The sequence below is a fragment of the Ptychodera flava genome, chromosome 17, assembly GCF_041260155.1.
Source record: "Ptychodera flava strain L36383 chromosome 17, AS_Pfla_20210202, whole genome shotgun sequence".
In the NCBI taxonomy this organism is placed as follows: Eukaryota; Metazoa; Hemichordata; class Enteropneusta; family Ptychoderidae; genus Ptychodera; species Ptychodera flava.
In genome coordinates, this window is record NC_091944.1 from 3,679,752 (window position 1) to 3,699,458 (window position 19,707).

Here is a 19,707-nt window from a genome sequence, read left to right on the forward strand (position 1 = left end):
GTATACTAAATTGCAAAGCTATCAGATGAGTACTTTTGGAAATACACATTTTTGACCAAAAATGGCAAAAATTGCCCAAAAATACAAAATTGCAGATTTCATCATAATTTCAATACATATCATTTAGTTCATGTGTAGGAACTCTATACCAAATTTCAAAGCTATCAGATGAGTAGTTTTGGCAATACACATTTTTGACCAAAAATGGCAAAAATTGCCCAAAAATACAAAATTACAGATTTCATCAGAAATTCAATATATATTACTAAGTGCATCTATAGAAACCTGTATACCAAATTTCAAACTATCAGACCAGTACTTTTGAGAAATACATTTTTTGACCAAAAATGGCAAAAATTGCCTTAAAAATGCAAATTTGCATATTTCTTCACAATTTGAACAAATCTTAAATAGATCATCCCTAGGGACATATGTACCAAATTTCAAAGCTATCTGACCGGTAGTTTTGAAGAAGAAGATTTTTAAGATTTTTTTACCAAAAATGACAAAAATTGCCTTAAAAATACAAATATGCAAATTTCACCACGATTTGAAGAAATCTGACTGAAGTCACCATAAGTAAACTGCATATTAAATTTCAAAGCAATCGGACAAGCGGTTTGAGAAAAGAAGATTTTTTTACCAAAAACACCAAAAAATGCCCCAAAAATACAAATATGCAAATTTCACCACGATTTGAACAAACTTAAGTGAGGTCACCCCAAGTGAACCGCATATAAAATTTCAAAGCAATTGGACTTGCGGTTTCAGAGGAGAAGGCAATTGTTGACGGACGACGACGACGACGACGACGACGGACGACGGACGACGGACGACGGACGACGACGGACGACGACGGAAAATCAACCTATTTGATAAGCTCCGCGTCGCTGACAGCGGAGCTAAAAATTGTAAAGTGCTCGCGGTGATACCAGCTCAGACTGCGTATCCAAGAGTTGATGTTCTACCCAGCAACCGGGTGGACTGGTCGCGCACACCTCCAAGCACTGAACTCATCAACGCACGAACGAAATCAAGCGCTCCGCGGGGGTGACACCAAGAACATGTGTTAGCATTTGATACTGGTCTTCGTGAAAACCCCACATGCTGAAGGACGCAGAAATGGAACGATTTCCCCAATTTTTGTCCGAAATTTTCATTTCCTTATTCTCATCGAAGGAAGTGAGAGACCCATGGACGTGAATCAGTAAACACGACTTCCTGAGGAGTGAGCGGACCCCGCCAATGATGGGTTCCAGGTGAATTCACTTCTGATACCACTTGTCTTGGACACAGAGTTTACAGAATTATCACGTCTTCAAAACAGTAGCTCAATTGTATTAACTGACACATATTTTTATCACTAATTTTCCTTTTCAGTTTATTACATTTTTGGGAGAGTTTTGGTTTCAGAACGAGCTGATAGTAACAGATTACTTCGTGTATTTGTAAGCCTACTTATATTTATTACCTTTCCGTTCGCTCACCCAACCACGGTTTTGGAATGACCACTTTTCTTGCCCGCCAACTTGTTGGCATAAAACGCACGTGCAGTAAAATAGCGTTCAATACATGTAGTTGGTTTTTGAAAAGCTTTTTACGCGCAATAAATTTACAATTTAAGAGATCTTTGCAGATAATCCAGTTATGAATCTCTCTCTCTCTCTCTCTCTCTCTCTCTCTCTCTCTCTCGCTCGCTCGCTCTCTGTCCACACACGCACACACATTTCCCTTATTGTCAACCATCTTACCCTTGTCAAACAAAGTATTATAATATTTACCATTTGGTCTCCTCAGAGTGGATCCAGCCCTGTTGACGGCGTTAGGGTGCAACGCCACTGCTGTGCCTTCGGGAAAAGACGTCCACGGCGATATGTCGTACGGAGATGCGTACGGGTTGAGACCATTGGGCCTGGGTATCGTACCTGTTGCAGTGATCGGCGGGCTTGGCGGGAAGCTAAACCTAGGACTAACCGTTGGGTGCGTCGTCGTGTTGGTGTACCCGCTGTCGGCCTGCCCGCACCACACGGCATGGCTGTTGGCCTGAGTCTGCGAGGAACCCGTCCCGGCTTGTAGGTACTGAGCGTGCATGGGCAGTGGCATTGGTCGAGTGGTTGGGACATAGACTGGGCTGGTACCGGTGTGGATGAAAGTGGTTGGGGCGTCGTATGTCGGTGGTGCTGAGTGCATGGACATGGTTTGGTACATGGGTGTCTGGTTGTGAGAGGAGGTCTGTGACGTTGGTTGATCGAGGTGGTTGAAGAATACTTCGACGTCCTCTGACGAAGGTAGTTGGCTGGGTTCTGCTAAACTGAGTCCGATACTGCTGTGGTGCATACCACGTGTGGCCTGTTGGCGGTTGCTCTCTGCTCCGCGGCTTCGGTCCTCCGTTCCCGCAGGTGAACTTTGAACTACTACTGAGCGCGTCAAGTGTTCGGCCGAGTGGCTGACTCTGGCGCTGCGAGGGCTGTTTTCAGAGGTCGCCGTGGGTGTCGATGTCCGGTTCTGTTGCCTTGACTCACCGTCGCTTAGATGGGCTGTCCGATGATTCGGGGATGATTTGATAGAGTCAGTTGTGATCCACTCAGAGTCGCCTTGGTCCATAGGAATCCATTAAGTAACAAGTAAACTATAGAACTCGAAAAAGTTTTACAAACTTTTCAATATTTTGCTTGCGTCAGACGGGTATTTCTGTAATCGTTAAAAGAGAGAGAAAACAGTTTAAGTATAGTATTTTTGACAGTTTACCAAACAAACAGGAATGTCTTTCCGCAACTTTAAGTCTGTCATTTTCAATGGACCAAGTCCGTAGTGTAACTCGTTAAAAAGCGAGAACGACACATTAGAAGGATGGCACTTCGTTCATTGTAAAACAGAACTCCACGTACGTGTTAAACGTTGTTTAGTACATAAACTTCATCAAAATAGGCTGGGTAATACAATAGACGGTGTGTATGGCCCCCTTCCTGTCCGCGAATAAACTATGGAAGTTTACACTTTGACTCAACTTATACCCTGTCAGCATATGGAACGATTCACGACGGTGAAAAACAATTTATAAAAGTCGACGGCACACGCAGCAAGTTCGTTACAAGGCTAGTAAATCGGTACATAAATATTTTGGGATAGGGTTATCAGCAAAACATGCCTTCATTGAGAAATTACGATTTCTCATATGAGCTGTGGGAACGCCTACCGACCGATCGTGGCCGCGATTGCGCGATGATCGATCGTAGAATTGCCAGCAAATGTTCAGCATGGCCTAGATCGTCCGTCAACTGTTTATGGTAAAGACTGCCATCGAAATTTGCGACTTAAAGACATGTACTGCAGTCTACAAGACTTTACAGTGTTTCTTGCGCGGATCAAAAACCACTCTTTATAAACCTTTTCAAAGAAACTTCGGCAGAAAGTTCAAAAACTGTGAAACAGGTTGTTGAATCGTTTCACAGGAAGTGAACCAGATGACGCTTTACCCAGGCGACAAAAGTTATTTGCGCGCGTACATGGGTATGTAAAGGCTACCAAATCTCACCACAACACTTCGAAACTTCCACGAGGCGGACAAACAAGTTTACTTAATATCGGCAAGGTCAAATGCCAAATTTAATTTACAGAAGCGAACAATATGGTTTCTGTGAGATATGGACTTTACCCCGTGTATTGTGTCCACAGCGTTAGAAGACACCCCTCGCAGTCAACTGCAACAGCAATCCGACGTCTTACAGGCCAAACTGTGGAACGCGCCAGAGGATTTCGAACTCCGTGACGTTTCCTGACAAAGTTAAGATCGTAAACTTTGGGGATTTCCTTTGGAAACCGAGATACTGGCCATTGCTATAACTCTATTGGCAGTAAATATCCATTTTGATAAGTTTACGATAAGTTGGCGGTGATAAGACATACGCCAGCCCGAATTAAAACACTCGTGCATGTCCCCGATTCATGCAATAACTCTGAAACCACCAAATAGCCGCCTACCTGATCTGTGTAGCAGGAACCAGTTTCCAATCGTTATTCAGTATCTCTCAGATAAGAAAACCAACTTCATAATCGCTATTAAGACCACTAGGGAAAGTCGTAAAAAATTGCAACTTCTGTGGGCAGTAGCAACGGGCCGAGGAGCGTGACGCATTCAGTTGACGAGCCTTGTCCTAAAGTTGTATATACGACGAGCGGCGATAATGAATATCACAGCGGTGTGTATAGCTACCTAGTGCAAAGTTTTATTGACCAGGCGCCCCGTGTAATTTATATACAGACTGAAACAGTTTGTTTGCTATGAAAGCTTACGTTGTCACATGACCTGTAGCTGTTATTTGTAAGCTAATCGAGACGCCTCGGTGATTGATGCATGCGAACGCTGATTGGTCTAAAACTTTGCTGTTCTTGACAACTGTCATTCAGTCTAATTGATTTGACACGCCCCAGCACGTGATGCATATGGCGTAGCGGTGCCGTGGTCTATGCATGTGAGGCTGACAAGTGAACGCATCGGAAGCTAAACACGCGCGAAGCTGGGACTTAAAATCGCGAAAAGCATGGCTGTTTCCCCTTCCTCTCGGGTCTAGTTTCCGGACCATTGCGCTTTTTTCATCTTAACCACAAAACTCGGCTTATAAAAGATTTAAAAACAACCGAATGTTAGATCGTTTCGAAGTAACCATTGATTTAATAAAAAATGCGCAATTACTTCGGAGAATGTTACCATTAAGTCAAGTTCAGAGACAAGCCCTTGGCTCGCATTTCCAGGCAGTAGAAGTTCATTAAAACCACCGTGCTAAACAAAAATATAATTAATGTGCATGTAAGTTTGCACAGAGAGTGTGTGTTTAAATTCCTGCCGTCGTTTTCATGCAATTCACAATTCGTAGTGTGAGGTGACGTTTTATTTGACGGGCTTTCGAAGGCCTACACGAATTTCTTTTTCGACTAATTAACCGCAGAAATCGTGCAGTCTAAATGAAACTTACACAGGTCATTGGTTCTTTTCAACTCTTCCCAACACACCCTTTAAATGTTTCGCTGTTAATCAGTGTAAAAATAACAAGTGATCGCTCACAGCTTCAACTTCGAGGGCGAAATCGTGCCAAAATGACCAATAATTTTTACAACTTTTTACGACGCGTTCTGAAAATGTCAGCTAAATGGGCTCTTGTACCGGCAGGAACTCGTAAAAGTCGCTTAAAATTCTTTGCGGAAATTTATTGCCTTGGATTCTTGTTGACTCTGGCCGCCAAATGAGAGACAGTGTAGAAAGAAACTAAAACGAGGTAACCACCCATAAAATAAGTAGTGAACTTTCCCTTCCATTCTGCTTTATTGCCGCCTGAAACTTTTCTACAACTGTCTTCTTGAGAATGTACTTTGAAAATCATCTTGAAGTCTATCACCTGTGAGTTTCTATGGCTACGACCTCATTGCCAACGCGGACTTGTCTCTTGTTTTGTTCAGACATAAAAGTTTTTATCAGGTCTACATCTAACGTTGCTTACGCTATCACATGGGACTCACCTATAACACTTTACAATCCGTCTTCGTTTACTTTTAAATTATTTGAACTGATAAAAAGTTCCATGATTTCGTTTTCGCATTTCCGCGAGAACGCTACTATATTTTGTTCTTCTTCATTAAAGCAAGGCTTGCTTGTCTGTCGGTATGTCAGTATGTAATTATATACATATATTGGTGGATGTATATATATATATATATATATATAATATATATATATATATATATATATATATATATATATAGTATATATGATGTGTGTGTGGTATTATATATATATATATATATATATATATATTATATATATATATATTACATATATATAAGTAATAGCTTATTTTAGTAAGAATGCTATTCAAAAGAATTACTGGTATTCGTAGTTCCTCAGCGGTGTCGATCAGGCACTACCGTCGTCGTCTTACGCCAAGCTAGCTTTAACGATTACCAGTCCAACAGATACTGACAAATATCAGCATCTCTGCTGAAGTTTGGCGATGAAGGGCGACCTTTTTCACAACACAGCGGTACTAGTATATTCTCACCATCGCCTGGAGTGTGAGGCCGATAATCAGTTGAACTCTGCTTCTAAGATATTTTTTACCAGAAATATTGAAAGTCGTGTATTCAGCCAGACAAGGCGAGACCATACCCATGTAGGCTTCAGCCTCTCTCTTGCCGTGCAAATAGACTTTCGACTCGGTTTTCAATTGACTCTATGGTTAAATACAGTGAATTTGAAGAAAATCTTTTGTCATTCTTGCGCCATCAACGATTGTATGGATGTGGAAACGAGATAATGAAGATAATAACATCTTGTGATAATCCAAAGTCAGTTGCCTCTATGTTATTTGGCCGTTCGAATATATGACAAGGGCGTAGCTCTGTACCGCACAGTCAGCGATTAATTGTTTCTACGCACGCGCGATATGCAGCTACCGCCTGGATCTTCTAGTATATGCAATTTTTCTGCGCACTGACTTCTGACATATTTGTCACTCTCCCCTAACCCAGTAACATTGTAAGGGTTTCGGAACTACGGACACAAGTTCTCGTTGACTTGCGAACAGCCCATTTAGGCGCGTTTGGTTTGTCGTTTCCAGTCTTATCAAATAATTAGTAATAAATACCGAAACGGGCTGAATAAGTGTCTTTCTCAGTTCATCCGCGGATTGAGTAATAGCAACGGGTGATGTGACCTACACGTTGCGTTTTCTTATTGCTAGGCACCCATGCAATGGTCGCGAGCAGTCGCTTTCCGATTTGCGCCTTTGGAAACTAGCTGGACAGGCTTGTGCATAGTGGATGACCGAATGCTTTGTAATTTACCTCGGACCTAGTGTTTCGGACAATTTAATTTTGACCAACTTGGTCTAGAGTCCTGCCACAAAAGCGAACAGTACCTGTTTCAAAACATGGGCAAGTTACAAACGCCAAGAAATCGCACTCACCTCATACACGATAAAATCATTTATATGTCCGCTGCGGAAATTATTTCACATAAAACAAAGACAAAATCAGAACTGACGCTACAAGACAACCGTGGCAGCATTGATAGTTGGGTTCGTTTACCTTTGTCGAACAAGTGGAATTAAAAAAAGTTTTTCACTATCCAAAATTCACGTCATTTTATTTTATTTTGTTTTGTATTGTGGACTCGAATGCGACAATTGTCCGAAAAATTCATGATTGTTCTTTTCAAAAAAAGCGGACGTTGAATTCCTGATTTCTCGTAAATTTTCGAAATATCCCCATTATTTATCAACAAATTTAACTAACTTTTATTTTTCGGGGTATATGTAACCGAACGGTTTTAAGATGACGCACTTTCCGTTGTTGTCGACGCTCACGGTCATCCCACAAACCGGCGTGACAGTGAAAGACGCACCGACACGAAGGCCGTGGTATGATGAAATCTGTACTGAACAGAAACGCGGAATTGGGTGAACACTTATTTTACACGTTACGGGGAAACGAGTAAGTTCCTCTATATAGAGATGACGAGGACAACTCTAGGCTGGTTTCAATGGTCACCATTCATAATGTACCGTCAATTTTTAATACGTGCTCATCAGTGTAAGGCGCTTTTCCGTTTTACATCGAGGAAAGGCTTGAACGTTTCCGGTTTAATTCCGTAAAACTAACACAATAGATGATACTTGGGGTTGTCAAAGATGTTAATATCTTATCATCTTCGTATACCTTATGCTATGCGCTATAAGCCATAGAAATTTTACAGAGAATGGAGAATATACACTCAGTCAAAGTCAGCAATCATGGAATGTCAGAACCTGGTAAAGCGGAAAGGTGCAGTTGAACACAGCCCATCCAATGTAGAGGGACTGTGAGTTAAACAATATGTAAAATTTCATGGCCAAGTGGGCAAAGACGGTGTCACGACCTCGTCCCAAGCAGATTTTTATAGTTTGCTAATTTTCACTTCTGAATTTCGTTTCTGGTTTCTGTTTGTTGCAAATTGCAGAAGTTTAATAATCGCTCAACTTGTCAACCCTGGTCTGTTAGGTAAATAAGGAAGACATTTATGAAAGATGAAACAAATTTGTGATTGAAGGGGAAAAATCGCTCTTGTTGACAGAAACGGGAGAATGTCATGTGCGCATGGCACTGCCTGTTACGGCAATTTAGGGATTACACAAAGCCAGTATGTAATGCCCCGCAGTACAACCCTGGATGCATTTTTCGAAAAGTTATAATATTTATATGAACCGAACGCCATAATCCCGCCCTGGGGATTTGAATCACTGATTTCCTCCCCGGAGCATCGTTTCTTGCAAAAGATTGGTCCAAGAGTCAGTGGAAGTGCTCAGTTCCATGCGCCAACTTGAAAAAAGCCGCTTTTTTTCGGAAGAGCCTGTCACTTGCTTTGTGTTCTTCATCGATCGGCTCTTCCACTCCGACAGGGAAGTTTATCGACGGATTCCGTTTTCAAAATAGATTACATTTTGAAAGTCGTTTCTGAATAACAATTCCCAGAAATAAGATTTTGTCATTTGCTAGTTTCGTAACGTCACTGAAACTACCACGGCAGATCCAGTATGCCGACGTGAGCATTCAGAAAAGCAACGTAATGCTTAGGCGCATGGTAATTTGGAAATGCACTAAGGTAACTTCCACGCGCGCATGGCAAACAAGAGTTCGATCAAAGGAAACGTTGCCACAGTGCGCGTGCGCAACAATGTTAACTTTCACTTCAGGTGACATCTATAGCAAGTGGAAACCGCCATGTGTTCACTGCTGACGTTAGTATAAACACAATTGGTTTAGGCCGCGGGAAAAGAAATTTCCTTCATAGCAAATGAGTGTTCGGTACACATTTCCTCGTAGCTATGAGTGTACTCGGTGCAGGGACTTAATCATGGAGTGAATAGTAAACGCTCAGTAAACGAACGATTCTGCCACAAGTCCATCGAAGCTGATATTTTTACTGTATTAAATCATACTGACAGTTAGCCATCCCTTGAAGAAACTTTGTGCTCAATGGCTGCAATGTTGATCACCGAAGCTTAGCCTCTGACGCTGGGTCGGTTTAAAGATAACACCGATAGCTTAGGAGATACAGCTCACATAGTTGTGTTTTGTATATTTTTTCGTACATTTGCCATATTAGTTTTACGAATAGAGATCCATCAAGGCAGTGTGTTAGACGGCGTAAAAACAGTACTTAGTAATTTCAGATATTAAGACAAATTTTAAACTTCATAGTTCGTATCAATTATACTTTAGAGGGACGTAAGTGTGTCAACGATTAAAAATGCGCAATGGAAATAGTAGCGTTGTTTGCCATAATGGCTTGAGAAATTCTTCAAGCGTTCAGGTGTCATTGGTATTTCCCAATTCTTATTTGTCAAGTTTCTTTTGGTATCTAGTGAGTTCTTTATTTGTTCTGACGCACAGTGACGCTAGGTAACGCCAAATCACTGCGCCCGAATCCACAGCGTTGCCGTTAACCTTGAAGGAAATGGGCAATCACATCTTTCGTATCCGTCCCCAGTTCAGTATCCTCTCCGAATCCATATCGCATATATTTTCTCCCTTTGATCAACCAGAACCTTAGCATACACAGGGATGACAATTGATAAATTTAGGAAAAGAAATGCTTCCGGAATTCGCTGCAAGGTTGACTTGACCACCTGTTGTATTCAAAGTACAGCCACTAACACGTCACCAGAGCGAATATTTGAACTTCGAAGTGGCCGCTGTCAGACGCGTCACGGCCATAATTTAGCAGTGGGCGGATCTGTCCAGCAGTGTACAATTATAGCGATGGTATGCTAGTGTCTATAACCTGACTTTGAACGGCATGACAGTTGTGCTATCATTACAATTACAGATAATATTATTATACGTTTCCGGATTGATTGCCCTTGTCGCTGTTTGCAGCTGATATGATACAATCATACACTATAGTATGCAGTGACAATAAACGGCATGTGCGGCTCCTGTCTCCATTGTCCATCCTCAGCCGAGCTGAAACACGAATGGTGGGTCTTCACGTCCCACAAGTTGTCGCGCAAATGGTGGTGGTACATTAGACCACTGACGTAGTTTTTATTGTCTTAGCGTAAAAATTACAAAAAGTGACCGAGCTGTAGTTTCCTCATATATTTTGATTATCAGTCAATCCCAAGTGCTATTATCTGTTATCTGTCATTTTGATAATGGATGAACAGTCGTTCAAAGTCGTAGAGATCTGACTAAAGCACGCATGTCCTAATATGTGTATGTACGTATTTATGTGTAATTACGTATGTTTATATGTGTATGACCATTTGCGTATATATATATATATATATATATATATATATATATATATATATATATATATATATATATGTAATCTCATAATGTTTTAATGAAAAAGAAAAATTATAGGAATTGCAGTGTTGACTTTCGTTTCTTCGGCAATGCTAACAAATTCAACAGGTGAACCAGTCCCAGACCGAACAAATTATGTTTTCTTCATGCATTTCTGCTATCATTAATTCTTGATTGCAGTTTTGATTAAGGTTTGCCAATCAGTTTTTTTCGTTTGTTGGAAATCAGGCGCGCGATTGCGATTAACTCAGAATGGTACATAGACCGTTAGCTCTCTCTCTCTCTCTCTCTCTCTCTCTCTCTCTCTCTCTCTCTCTCTCTCTCTCTCTCTCTCTCTCTCTCTCTCTCTCTCTCTCCATATGTATATATATATATATATATATATATATATATATTTTATATATATATATATATATATATATATATATATATATATATATATATATATATATATATATATATATATCAGTCCAAAGTTATTAAAATAAGGCTGACTGAGTATATTTCTGGATGAAGAACTTTGCATAAGGTAGCACACAATGTTGTTGATAAAGCTGACTCTTCAAGACGCGTACGGTAAACTCTCAACTCGCAGCTTATGAACGCATTTGGAAAGTACCATCGACTATAGCCATGGTAACCAAGTCGTTTTTATTGGTGCTGAACGAGGTCTCTATCTTATCACGGAGGAGGTACAAGGAGGAGACCTTTATTCAGTCCAAGATACTTTATCGTTCTATACCTTGTCCGATAATATAGCAGAAAGTTTGAGCTGCCGTGGTTTACTTCCAAGTTCATAAGACTCGAGAACGCTTGGCTGGTTACGCCACGAGCTGACTTCTGTTCGGTAATTTTGATCCGAGGGACTCGCTAAAGCTATAAGATAGAGCAATTCGTTCAGTGCAAACCTCCTAGCACCAAATTTATTAACATCGTTCCTTGTGAAAACTAGGCGGGGCTGTCTAGGTGCTTGTTTACGCGAAATCGGCTCTTTTAATTAATTTCTGTTCCCAAATGCGAAAAGTCAATTTCGTAATCATCTTAAACGTTTCAAAGATGTTTGTCCTGCGACCTGCAAAATGTTGACTCGCCTGATCTGTGGCTTTGGCAGTGAAGGTATGCTATAATAGGATGAGAAACCAGTTTTAGAAAAGAACTTCATAAAAGGAGCCGACGTGTTTGCTTCATGTATCCAAGCTTATGTACAGTAGCCAGTGACATGACCAAATTGCTACAGTAAGGAGGGGTCGACAGACTGGTGTCTCGGACGAAGTGCACAGTCTCCATGTGGGGTAGTTTGCTGTTCGGCTTAAAACACCAAGAAATTGGTTACGTGAGTGCTTGTGATTACGTAGACAGATTGCGAAGGTTCGCCAAGTTTTAATACCGACAAAGGACTTGAAACACGCAGGCTATATTTTCTCGGATGGTCTACTTTGAAAACCGTTGCAAGAGAAATGCGTTTTTTTGTGCAGGAGCAGGTTGTGTCCTTCGCAGTCTCATTGCACGCTGCTAATGCAAGTGTAAATGGCATGAAACAGCAATATCTTAGAACGGGTAATTTATCACAAGATAACCGCCCCTGGTATCAGAAAGACAGATAACGGCTAAACGGACTGCTAAGCACTTGTTTTGCACACAAACAAAAATGCATCCTGCTGCAGAATCTTAAAGTAGTCATTTTTTCGCACACTATATAAAACATACATTGCACTGGGCACCTGTTTTTCTTTATTTCTCTCCACAACACCGGCAGTATCTGTCTATTTCTTTCTCACGTCTTGTCAATGATTGACGCGTCCAGCACTGGTTGCACTAACAGTAATTACCCGTGTGTAAACTTTACCTCCCAATTTGTGATAAGGCACTGGGCTTTTTTTATCTAGGGTAACCTGTTGATTTAAAACATTAGCTACGGCCCAGGCGTTGTGGAATGGCTCCCCAGAGATAAAGATCTGCTTGCGCGACTTTGTGAGGACCCGACGCTCCCCTAATCGCGCTAATCGCATTTCGTGTCCATTGTCTAGCGAGACTTTAGGTAGAGTCTCAACCACTGGCGTATCCCTTGTTCAAGCAAAGTGAAATGTACTATGACGAGAAATAAACAAGGGATTGTCTTTTTCCTCGACTGTCGGAATTTGAACATCTCGTGATCGAAAAGACGACACGACCATTGTGAAAAAATACGCATGGGCGAGTATGTCGAGTACTTAAGTGACATTTGTTGTTCTCACGATCCTTCAGATACGATTTTTCGTTAATTTGTTCAAACTTACACAGTCAAATAGTTATGATACTTTTTGCCCTTACGTTCAACTTCAGAGAAATGTTTGTCAATTTTGTTTGCTGGAACTGACGCAATAGGATGTCCGGCATCAAGTTTGCCACCGCAACGGAAAGAGACAAGCGTAAAACAAGGCCCATACTTACCGTCAAATTCTACGTGGATTAACTCAAAAACATATAGATGCACTTATGATGGAGTAAATATCGAAAAGGTAAACTATTAAAGCTTATCATGATCTGACTTAACCTTCTGTTGACCTCTGTCCGTTTTGCTGGGCCCCTAACAAGATACCAGCTCATTTCGGTGTTACAAAGTTTTGGAAAACGCTTTTCCATTTCAAGGAAACGGGTGCTAAGCGCCAGTCGGCGTGGTCTTGTTTTCAGAGCCGAAAGACCTCTTCAAAATCAGAGAAACGGTTTAGCAAGGCATGGAGCATGGGGCATTTAGCTCCATGAGCAAGGCAATAAGCGCGCCCTGCTAATAAGAGCCCAGTGATATAACGATGTCTGCGAAACAAACAAAAGAACAACGCTATGGATCAAAATGTGTAAATTACCGGCGGCAAAGGAGACACTCTTTTAGCTTGTGGCGAAGCCGCACATTACAGCCGAATGTACCTGTTAGCAATCCCAAATTTGCGAGTCACCGAAAAAGTGCAACGACAATTAGGCAATAATTTGGTGGATTTTATCTCTAAAAACTGTGAAATATTAAACTCGCTGTATCAATAAAAATCCTCAACGGTTGCTGCGTTGAAACATACTGCTCCTCAGTGGCAAAAAAGGGGTAATCCCTGTACACAGAGTGTTGGAATGTTACCGCCGGCAGGACTTGGCTTGTCACATTTCATCCGATTAACTGATAATTAAGTGTGACCCCTGCTGTCTGGTTAGTAATGGGGAGGTTATCGTGTCAAACCAACGGCAAAAGCCACAGTGAACTCGAAAAAAGAATCAAATTTTGTCTCAGCATCGCTATTCGTGCTCTGACTTGCGACCAGCGAGCAGATATTGCAGCGGTTGGATACGGTATCCTCCGAGTACTCGAAATCAAAACATTCAGGATTTTTAACTCCACACCTCACGACGGCGTTCTTTTCGCCGGATCGACTATCAAGTTAACGAGGTCGAATTTTATCGCGTCTGTTTATCCCGATTTGAAAGCCAGACATGATTTTATTCCCGTTATGTAGATAAAATTGAATTCAGATACACCAATAACCGGGCTTACGCGTCGACGAGTGACCGACCAAGGGTTACATTTCGCCAGGATTCGGAGGCTTACAAATCATTCTAAAAAAGAAATATTCGTTTAATGTCCCGAATACCATGAAGTATGTAATTTCCTTTACTGAAAATTTGTATTTAATTTACTTCACACCGGAGTAAGGTTTTTCTGTTCTCATTCATTTGTATTAATTTCTCCATCGCAACTTGTCTTCAAGCTTCATACAAGCGTATGTGAACCGCAATAATTCTTTAACGAGCCGGTGCATGTGTCTATATATCTGTCTGCAAAGACGAACCACAGTCCCTCCAATGTGGCCGACAGATTGTGTTCGGGGGACTGTGGTCGGACTGATTGCCTCGGTGGGTCGGAAACTTATATACATTACCGCCGGCGTGCGGTGCAATCGGTGAGCTTGTAAACGCACCCGATCGTTCCGCTGAGACCCTCAGGTGGTAATTCGCCAAATATAAAACACAGAAACGATTTCAACATCGAACCACTAGGGTATGATGGATGCTTTGTTTGCTGTTTACCCTATTCACCGTGCAACGATTCGGAAGCCCCAGTTTCCCAGGCGGTGTCGACCCACCAATAGAAATGTCGACCCTTCAAAAACCTATAACGAGAGTACCGACTCGGTGAAAGGTACACACAACCAAACAAGCGTCATTTATTTCCAGCCCTACTCATTAAAATGTTGGCATTCCTCCACACTCCGCATTAATTTGAATCAATTATATAATTAAGCCAGGTCGGTATCTATTTCCACCTGCCCTTGCCCCCTGATTAAACACCAAAAGTGTCAAATAAAAATGATAAATGATTTCCAGATAAATCATAAATTTCGTTTCTGCAAGTGGGAGGTAATTCAAAATTGCATCACAGTCAAAACGGGTGTTATAATTTTGTCATTTCAGGTAAGACTGGACAGGGCTTTGGAATTTGTAACCGATGTCACATCTGTAACTATCGATGTGGTTCTTTAATATATAAGTTGCAAATTTGTGCCCGCCATGACAGCTCACTCACTATACAGTTCTGCTATCGGGTCAGCTAATTTCATAATATTTTTTTTCAAGAGTGTGGCTCTCCCCTTTGTCAGGCTATTCGGAAAAAGACGTCATTCACCGTTCGGTCACTGTGTGAAAGTGTTGCGTTCCCCCCCCCCCCAAATTATGGGAATATGCGTCTTCGTCATAAAATTCAAATCGCATACGGCCATAAATTTTTATAATCTTAGAGGCGCGAAAAAGAGACGTGTCATGCTCTCCAACATTGGAATTGTACAATGTTATGACTCGTGCAAAGCGAGAAATTATCTCAAGTAATTCGACTAACGCGTGTTTAATTCGTCCTCAGGGCGTTTAAATTGTTGTAGCACTCCATGAGTAGAGATTGGTCTCACGTAGCACACCGTTGTTTGATCAAATACACCGCTGCCATGTCGCGGGACTGATGTTTACGCATCGTGGACCTTTCTTTGGTCGATTTTCACAGCATGTGGAGTATTCAAGTCAATTTGCTTCCAATAGATTCGGTAGCTATCCTCTGACAAAACCTGACGAATGCGCCGACCAAAATAAAGATATTATTGTCGGCGAGATAACAGTAACCGCTAGAAAAGACAATCCAAGACAAAATATTAAATTCTTTTAACAAATCCACCCATAGAACGTTCAACCACAGACAAGGAGAAAAACATTATGACGTTACAATCCTCAGTCGTTGTGAGGAAGTTTTTTACGGGTCTGTCATTTAACTTCGAGTCTATTAGAATATACACCCCGATAAAAACTCCAGGGTCTATGATTAGAACAACCAGAAAACGACACCCGCCGATACTGATCAAAACGCAGTAAACAATGGCAATACAAAATACGATTGAAGTGCTTTACTTTAACAGCTTTTGATACTACGCTGGTTCAAAACTTTGGATCCGTGTTAAATTATCACAACTACCGAATCTCAGAACAGTCCTCATGCAGGTTGTGAGCACAGCTTGGTGATATTGAATTGAGAGGAAATTTCTCTCAAATGTTTTACATTTTCGATTTCAAAATTCTTCCTCACAGTATTACTGAATTCCTGTGCATTTAGCTCCAACGCAATCCCGAAACCTTGCCCTTTCCGATGTATAAAAAACGCGGAAGTTATAGTGTTGCTGCGGTGCGATATGGGGTCCGTGATATGCCTGCATTCCGCTAATGGTTCGGTCGGTGTTTTCTTTTCTGATCAACGGAGAGAATATTTGTCGTTGGATCTCGTAAATTAAGTACGAAACTCACGAGTACAATCCTACTTAAGGGTTTCAATACACGTAATGACCACGAAATTTTTTGAATAAAACAGCATTTTTTTTTTCATAACTCCGATGACAGTGCGTTCTTGTGAATATGTTTCCGCGTTTCGTATACAGCACTTGTCCCGATCGATCACAGCGTTGGGCAGCCTTTTAGCTCAACGAAAAAAGTAGAAACGACAAGAAAACAAAACAAATCATGAAGGCAGAGCGAGATTCGTAATGTGAGGCCGAATCGAAATTTTAATTCAAAAACCTTTTCCATGAAAATGTTATAATTCGCAGTAACATAGAACAAGTCGCATTTTGCAGCCTTTGTTCTGCAGCCTCTAAGATCTGTTTTCTTGATCAAATCACAAAACATACAGTTGGGAGGTTCGGTGTATCAGGGTATGAGAGAGAAGTCTTCTCTTCCATAACCTGCAGCAATCAATATAAAAACTTGTTGTGAAGATGCTTCAGAAAAAAGTACAACTTCAGGAAAATAGTTGAATTTATTTAAAAGGGGAATTCGAATTTTATATATGTGCGTCGGACAAAGAAAGGCAAGGCAGAGATGTGTGTTTCGCATCGGAGACGACACTTTAGGGCATGCTGCTGGTAAATCTGAGAACACTTCCGTGACGAGGAAGGAAGTCGGAAATCTTATAAATTTTTGTGGTCTCTGGCCATAATGTTGTCTTTACATCGACATCTCACAAACTCATTAGAATTAAACAAAAACAGCCTCTTCACAAAGCATTCGTGTTAACCGTAAAACGCATTGGATTGTTGTTGCCTTCAACATTGAAACACAAGCGCCCTGAAACATATATTTCCACCAGGAACATAAGTGAGCTGGCTGTTGGTCTGTTTGAAAATGAAACTGTATGCGCTCGTGTCACCTCTATTGCACTGACAGGGATAAAACATTTATTTATTTTGTCTATCGCGTTTCACAGTTTGCGTTTGAGAAGGTTGTTTTCATTATTTCAACGTCATGCAAACTAAAATGTTGTTTCTGTAACTGAGAGGTGATAAGACCTCAGAACGTGGGAGGTGAAATCACTGCGACGTATTTATTCACAGTAGAGGCGTATTTCTTGTATTTGTTGATATCTGTCTACTTCTGCACAAGTGGTACCTTTGATTGGAAAAGTAAAGAAATCGGCCGAACACCAACCGTGACAGTCCAAAACATTGCAATGTACTGAGTCGACAGAATGTCCCTGCACGTTTCATCGGACTTTAAGGAATCGGCCGAACTTGTAAGCAATTAATATTGATATAAACATAATAATAATTCTGTTAATTTCTATGTACAATGAAATACAACAAACAAGGGCACATGTACAGACTTAACGCTAATAAATCTTTCAGTCGTATGGTGTTGTGGTGTTACACAAAATCAGAAACTGTACAGTGAAGGAAAAAATTGTCTAAACAGAGAGCACGGCGTTCAAGTCGCGGCGCGATTGATATGCGACACCGTAAGAAACTCGACTAATCTTTTCCTTGTAAAGTGGGTACTTCATATGAAATGCACTTTACCAAAGTTACATAGGATTACAAACTTGCTAGCTGTCACTCACTTTGATTTTTACAATGACAGGCGATTCCGTAATGAAAGTACCCGTAAAGGTCTGACTCGACGGGATCTTGAAGGACCGTGGGCCTCGCTAACGAAAGAAATCGACAAACTTATGAAATAAAATTTCCTGCGAAAAGTTCCTTTTTGAATGTCGATGTCTTGTTATAGCGTAAACGTTCAAATTGCAATCAATAAAATCAAGTTCAACGAAGAAAAAACTAACCTTTATCGACAGACAAGAAATTATCTCGTATATACAATGTAAGAACGAGAGGAAGCAAAAATTACAGAATGTAATGAACAGTGGAAATACCTTTTCGACCGGGAAGGATTTCGGAGCAAACAGAACCACTTTAGGTTTTCGTAAAACAGCCACCTCCTCAAAGTAGATAATCTACGGATAGACGTTGAGTTTCCCGTCAGGCAATGCACCGACAGATCTCAGCAAGCAGATTACATCGAATGAAGCCACCTTCTAAGACAGATCTGAAGTCACTAGCTCTCCCTAATGGGTGGCCTTTTCAAGGAACCCGAAAAAAATTAAATCTTTTTATGGATGCAAGCCACACGCCATTGGCAGTGGCGCTTCGCTTGTAGCCACAGAGTCGCCAGACCAGTCCCCTTCTGCGCGCCTGTTTAATATTCGTCAACTCTCCCAAGCCCTACCCAACGTATATAGCTCTCAATATTTTAAGTGGCAAGATACGGCCGAGCTATCTTATCAAGGTCTTGTACTATGCCGTGAAAACCGTCAACAAAAATAACAGAACGCTGAAGTTGGTTTCCGATAGCTGTAAATGTCTGTCACTCCAATTAGACTTGAATAACATCCTGGAAGCCTATCGTTTTCGTCTGAATATAAATTTCAAATTTTTCAACTGATACCTTTAGGTGAGGTCTACGGATCAATGGCGGTGGTCAGTTTTGTATGACGATACTTTTACTGTGGTGGTTTTGTTTGCGATGGAACACTAGTTTATACTGACCAAAGACCATTGCTGCACTCTTCAAGTTCATTCTCTTTAGTGGTTGGAGGTTGCAAAGTTAGAATTATATTACAACACCGCAATTTAATAATTTTATTGTTTTTGTTAAAGTAGGGAAGGGTGTAGAATAGCGGATCCATTGTTTCGGAGAAATTACCGTCAGTGGTTTTACACGCCGTTCCAAACTCTGTCCTAAGCGGTGGATTTTTTTGTCTAAGTCTTCGGTTCCTAGTGACCAAGTTATGTATGTCTTCAAGACTACAGTGATTGCCACGTCACAGGTTAAAAGTATGACCTTTGACCTGTGTCATGATTAAAAATGTCATTGTTTGTAGTCTGGTTAGACCATAACTTTCTCTGGTGACGAATGCAACCACACCAATAATCTTGAATAAACTTTCCAAATACTTTTTATCGAACAGTTTTGAAATTAATTCATATTCTCAAAATACTGATCTCCAAAATAACATATTAACATTGTGCCTTTCTTGTGCAATATTTTTTCTTCATTCACATCATAACAGATTTAAAATCACACTCAGACTGGTCGACATTTTTAAACACAAACATGTATTCATGTGCTGTCCTAACAGAAAACGCGACCCCACAAAGTTTCAGGCAAAACGAACCCCAAAGTTTGACGGAGCCGACTAAACTACGCCAAACCATCGATTATTCGATATGTAGATCTTTGATATTTTCTACAGGCTTGCACCGTGCTTGCTCATGATATTGCATTGGGTTGAATGAAGACACTGATGGCAATTCTTGAAGAGCTACTACCTCTAACTTTTGACTTTTTTCTCACAGTCCTTTTTTTGTTTTACAAGTCAATTTCAAGGTCTTGTTCTTCTCCCAAAACAGTTGAAACATCGACTATTTAGCTCGTCAACACAGCTTCTATACATGTAAGTTGCATTTGAATTCTAGTCCGGACCAGAATTCATTTGTCAACAACAACAATGCAGTCTACGCATGTACAGGCTGAATA

At 40.9% G+C, this 19,707-nt stretch overlaps 1 protein-coding gene across 6 annotated transcripts in view; it reads right to left on the minus strand.

Annotated features, from left to right (window-relative positions):
* Positions 1 to 19,707, minus strand: part of LOC139115184 (transcription factor GATA-4-like) — a 74,218-nt gene that overhangs the window by 31,474 nt on the left and 23,037 nt on the right. The window contains exons 1-2 of one of the 6 annotated variants that reach the window (XM_070677112.1): positions 18,044 to 18,407; positions 1,782 to 2,691 (exon numbers count right to left, since the gene is read on the minus strand). In XM_070677112.1, coding sequence (XP_070533213.1) covers positions 1,782 to 2,604 — 823 coding nt within the window. In that variant the 5' untranslated portion in view covers positions 2,605 to 2,691; positions 18,044 to 18,407. Of the gene's footprint in view, positions 1 to 1,781; positions 2,692 to 2,888; positions 3,123 to 3,981; positions 4,304 to 18,043; positions 18,408 to 19,707 lie in introns of those variants that run through there. The other 5 variants (XM_070677110.1, XM_070677114.1, XM_070677111.1 and 2 more) reach the window with 5 other exon arrangements.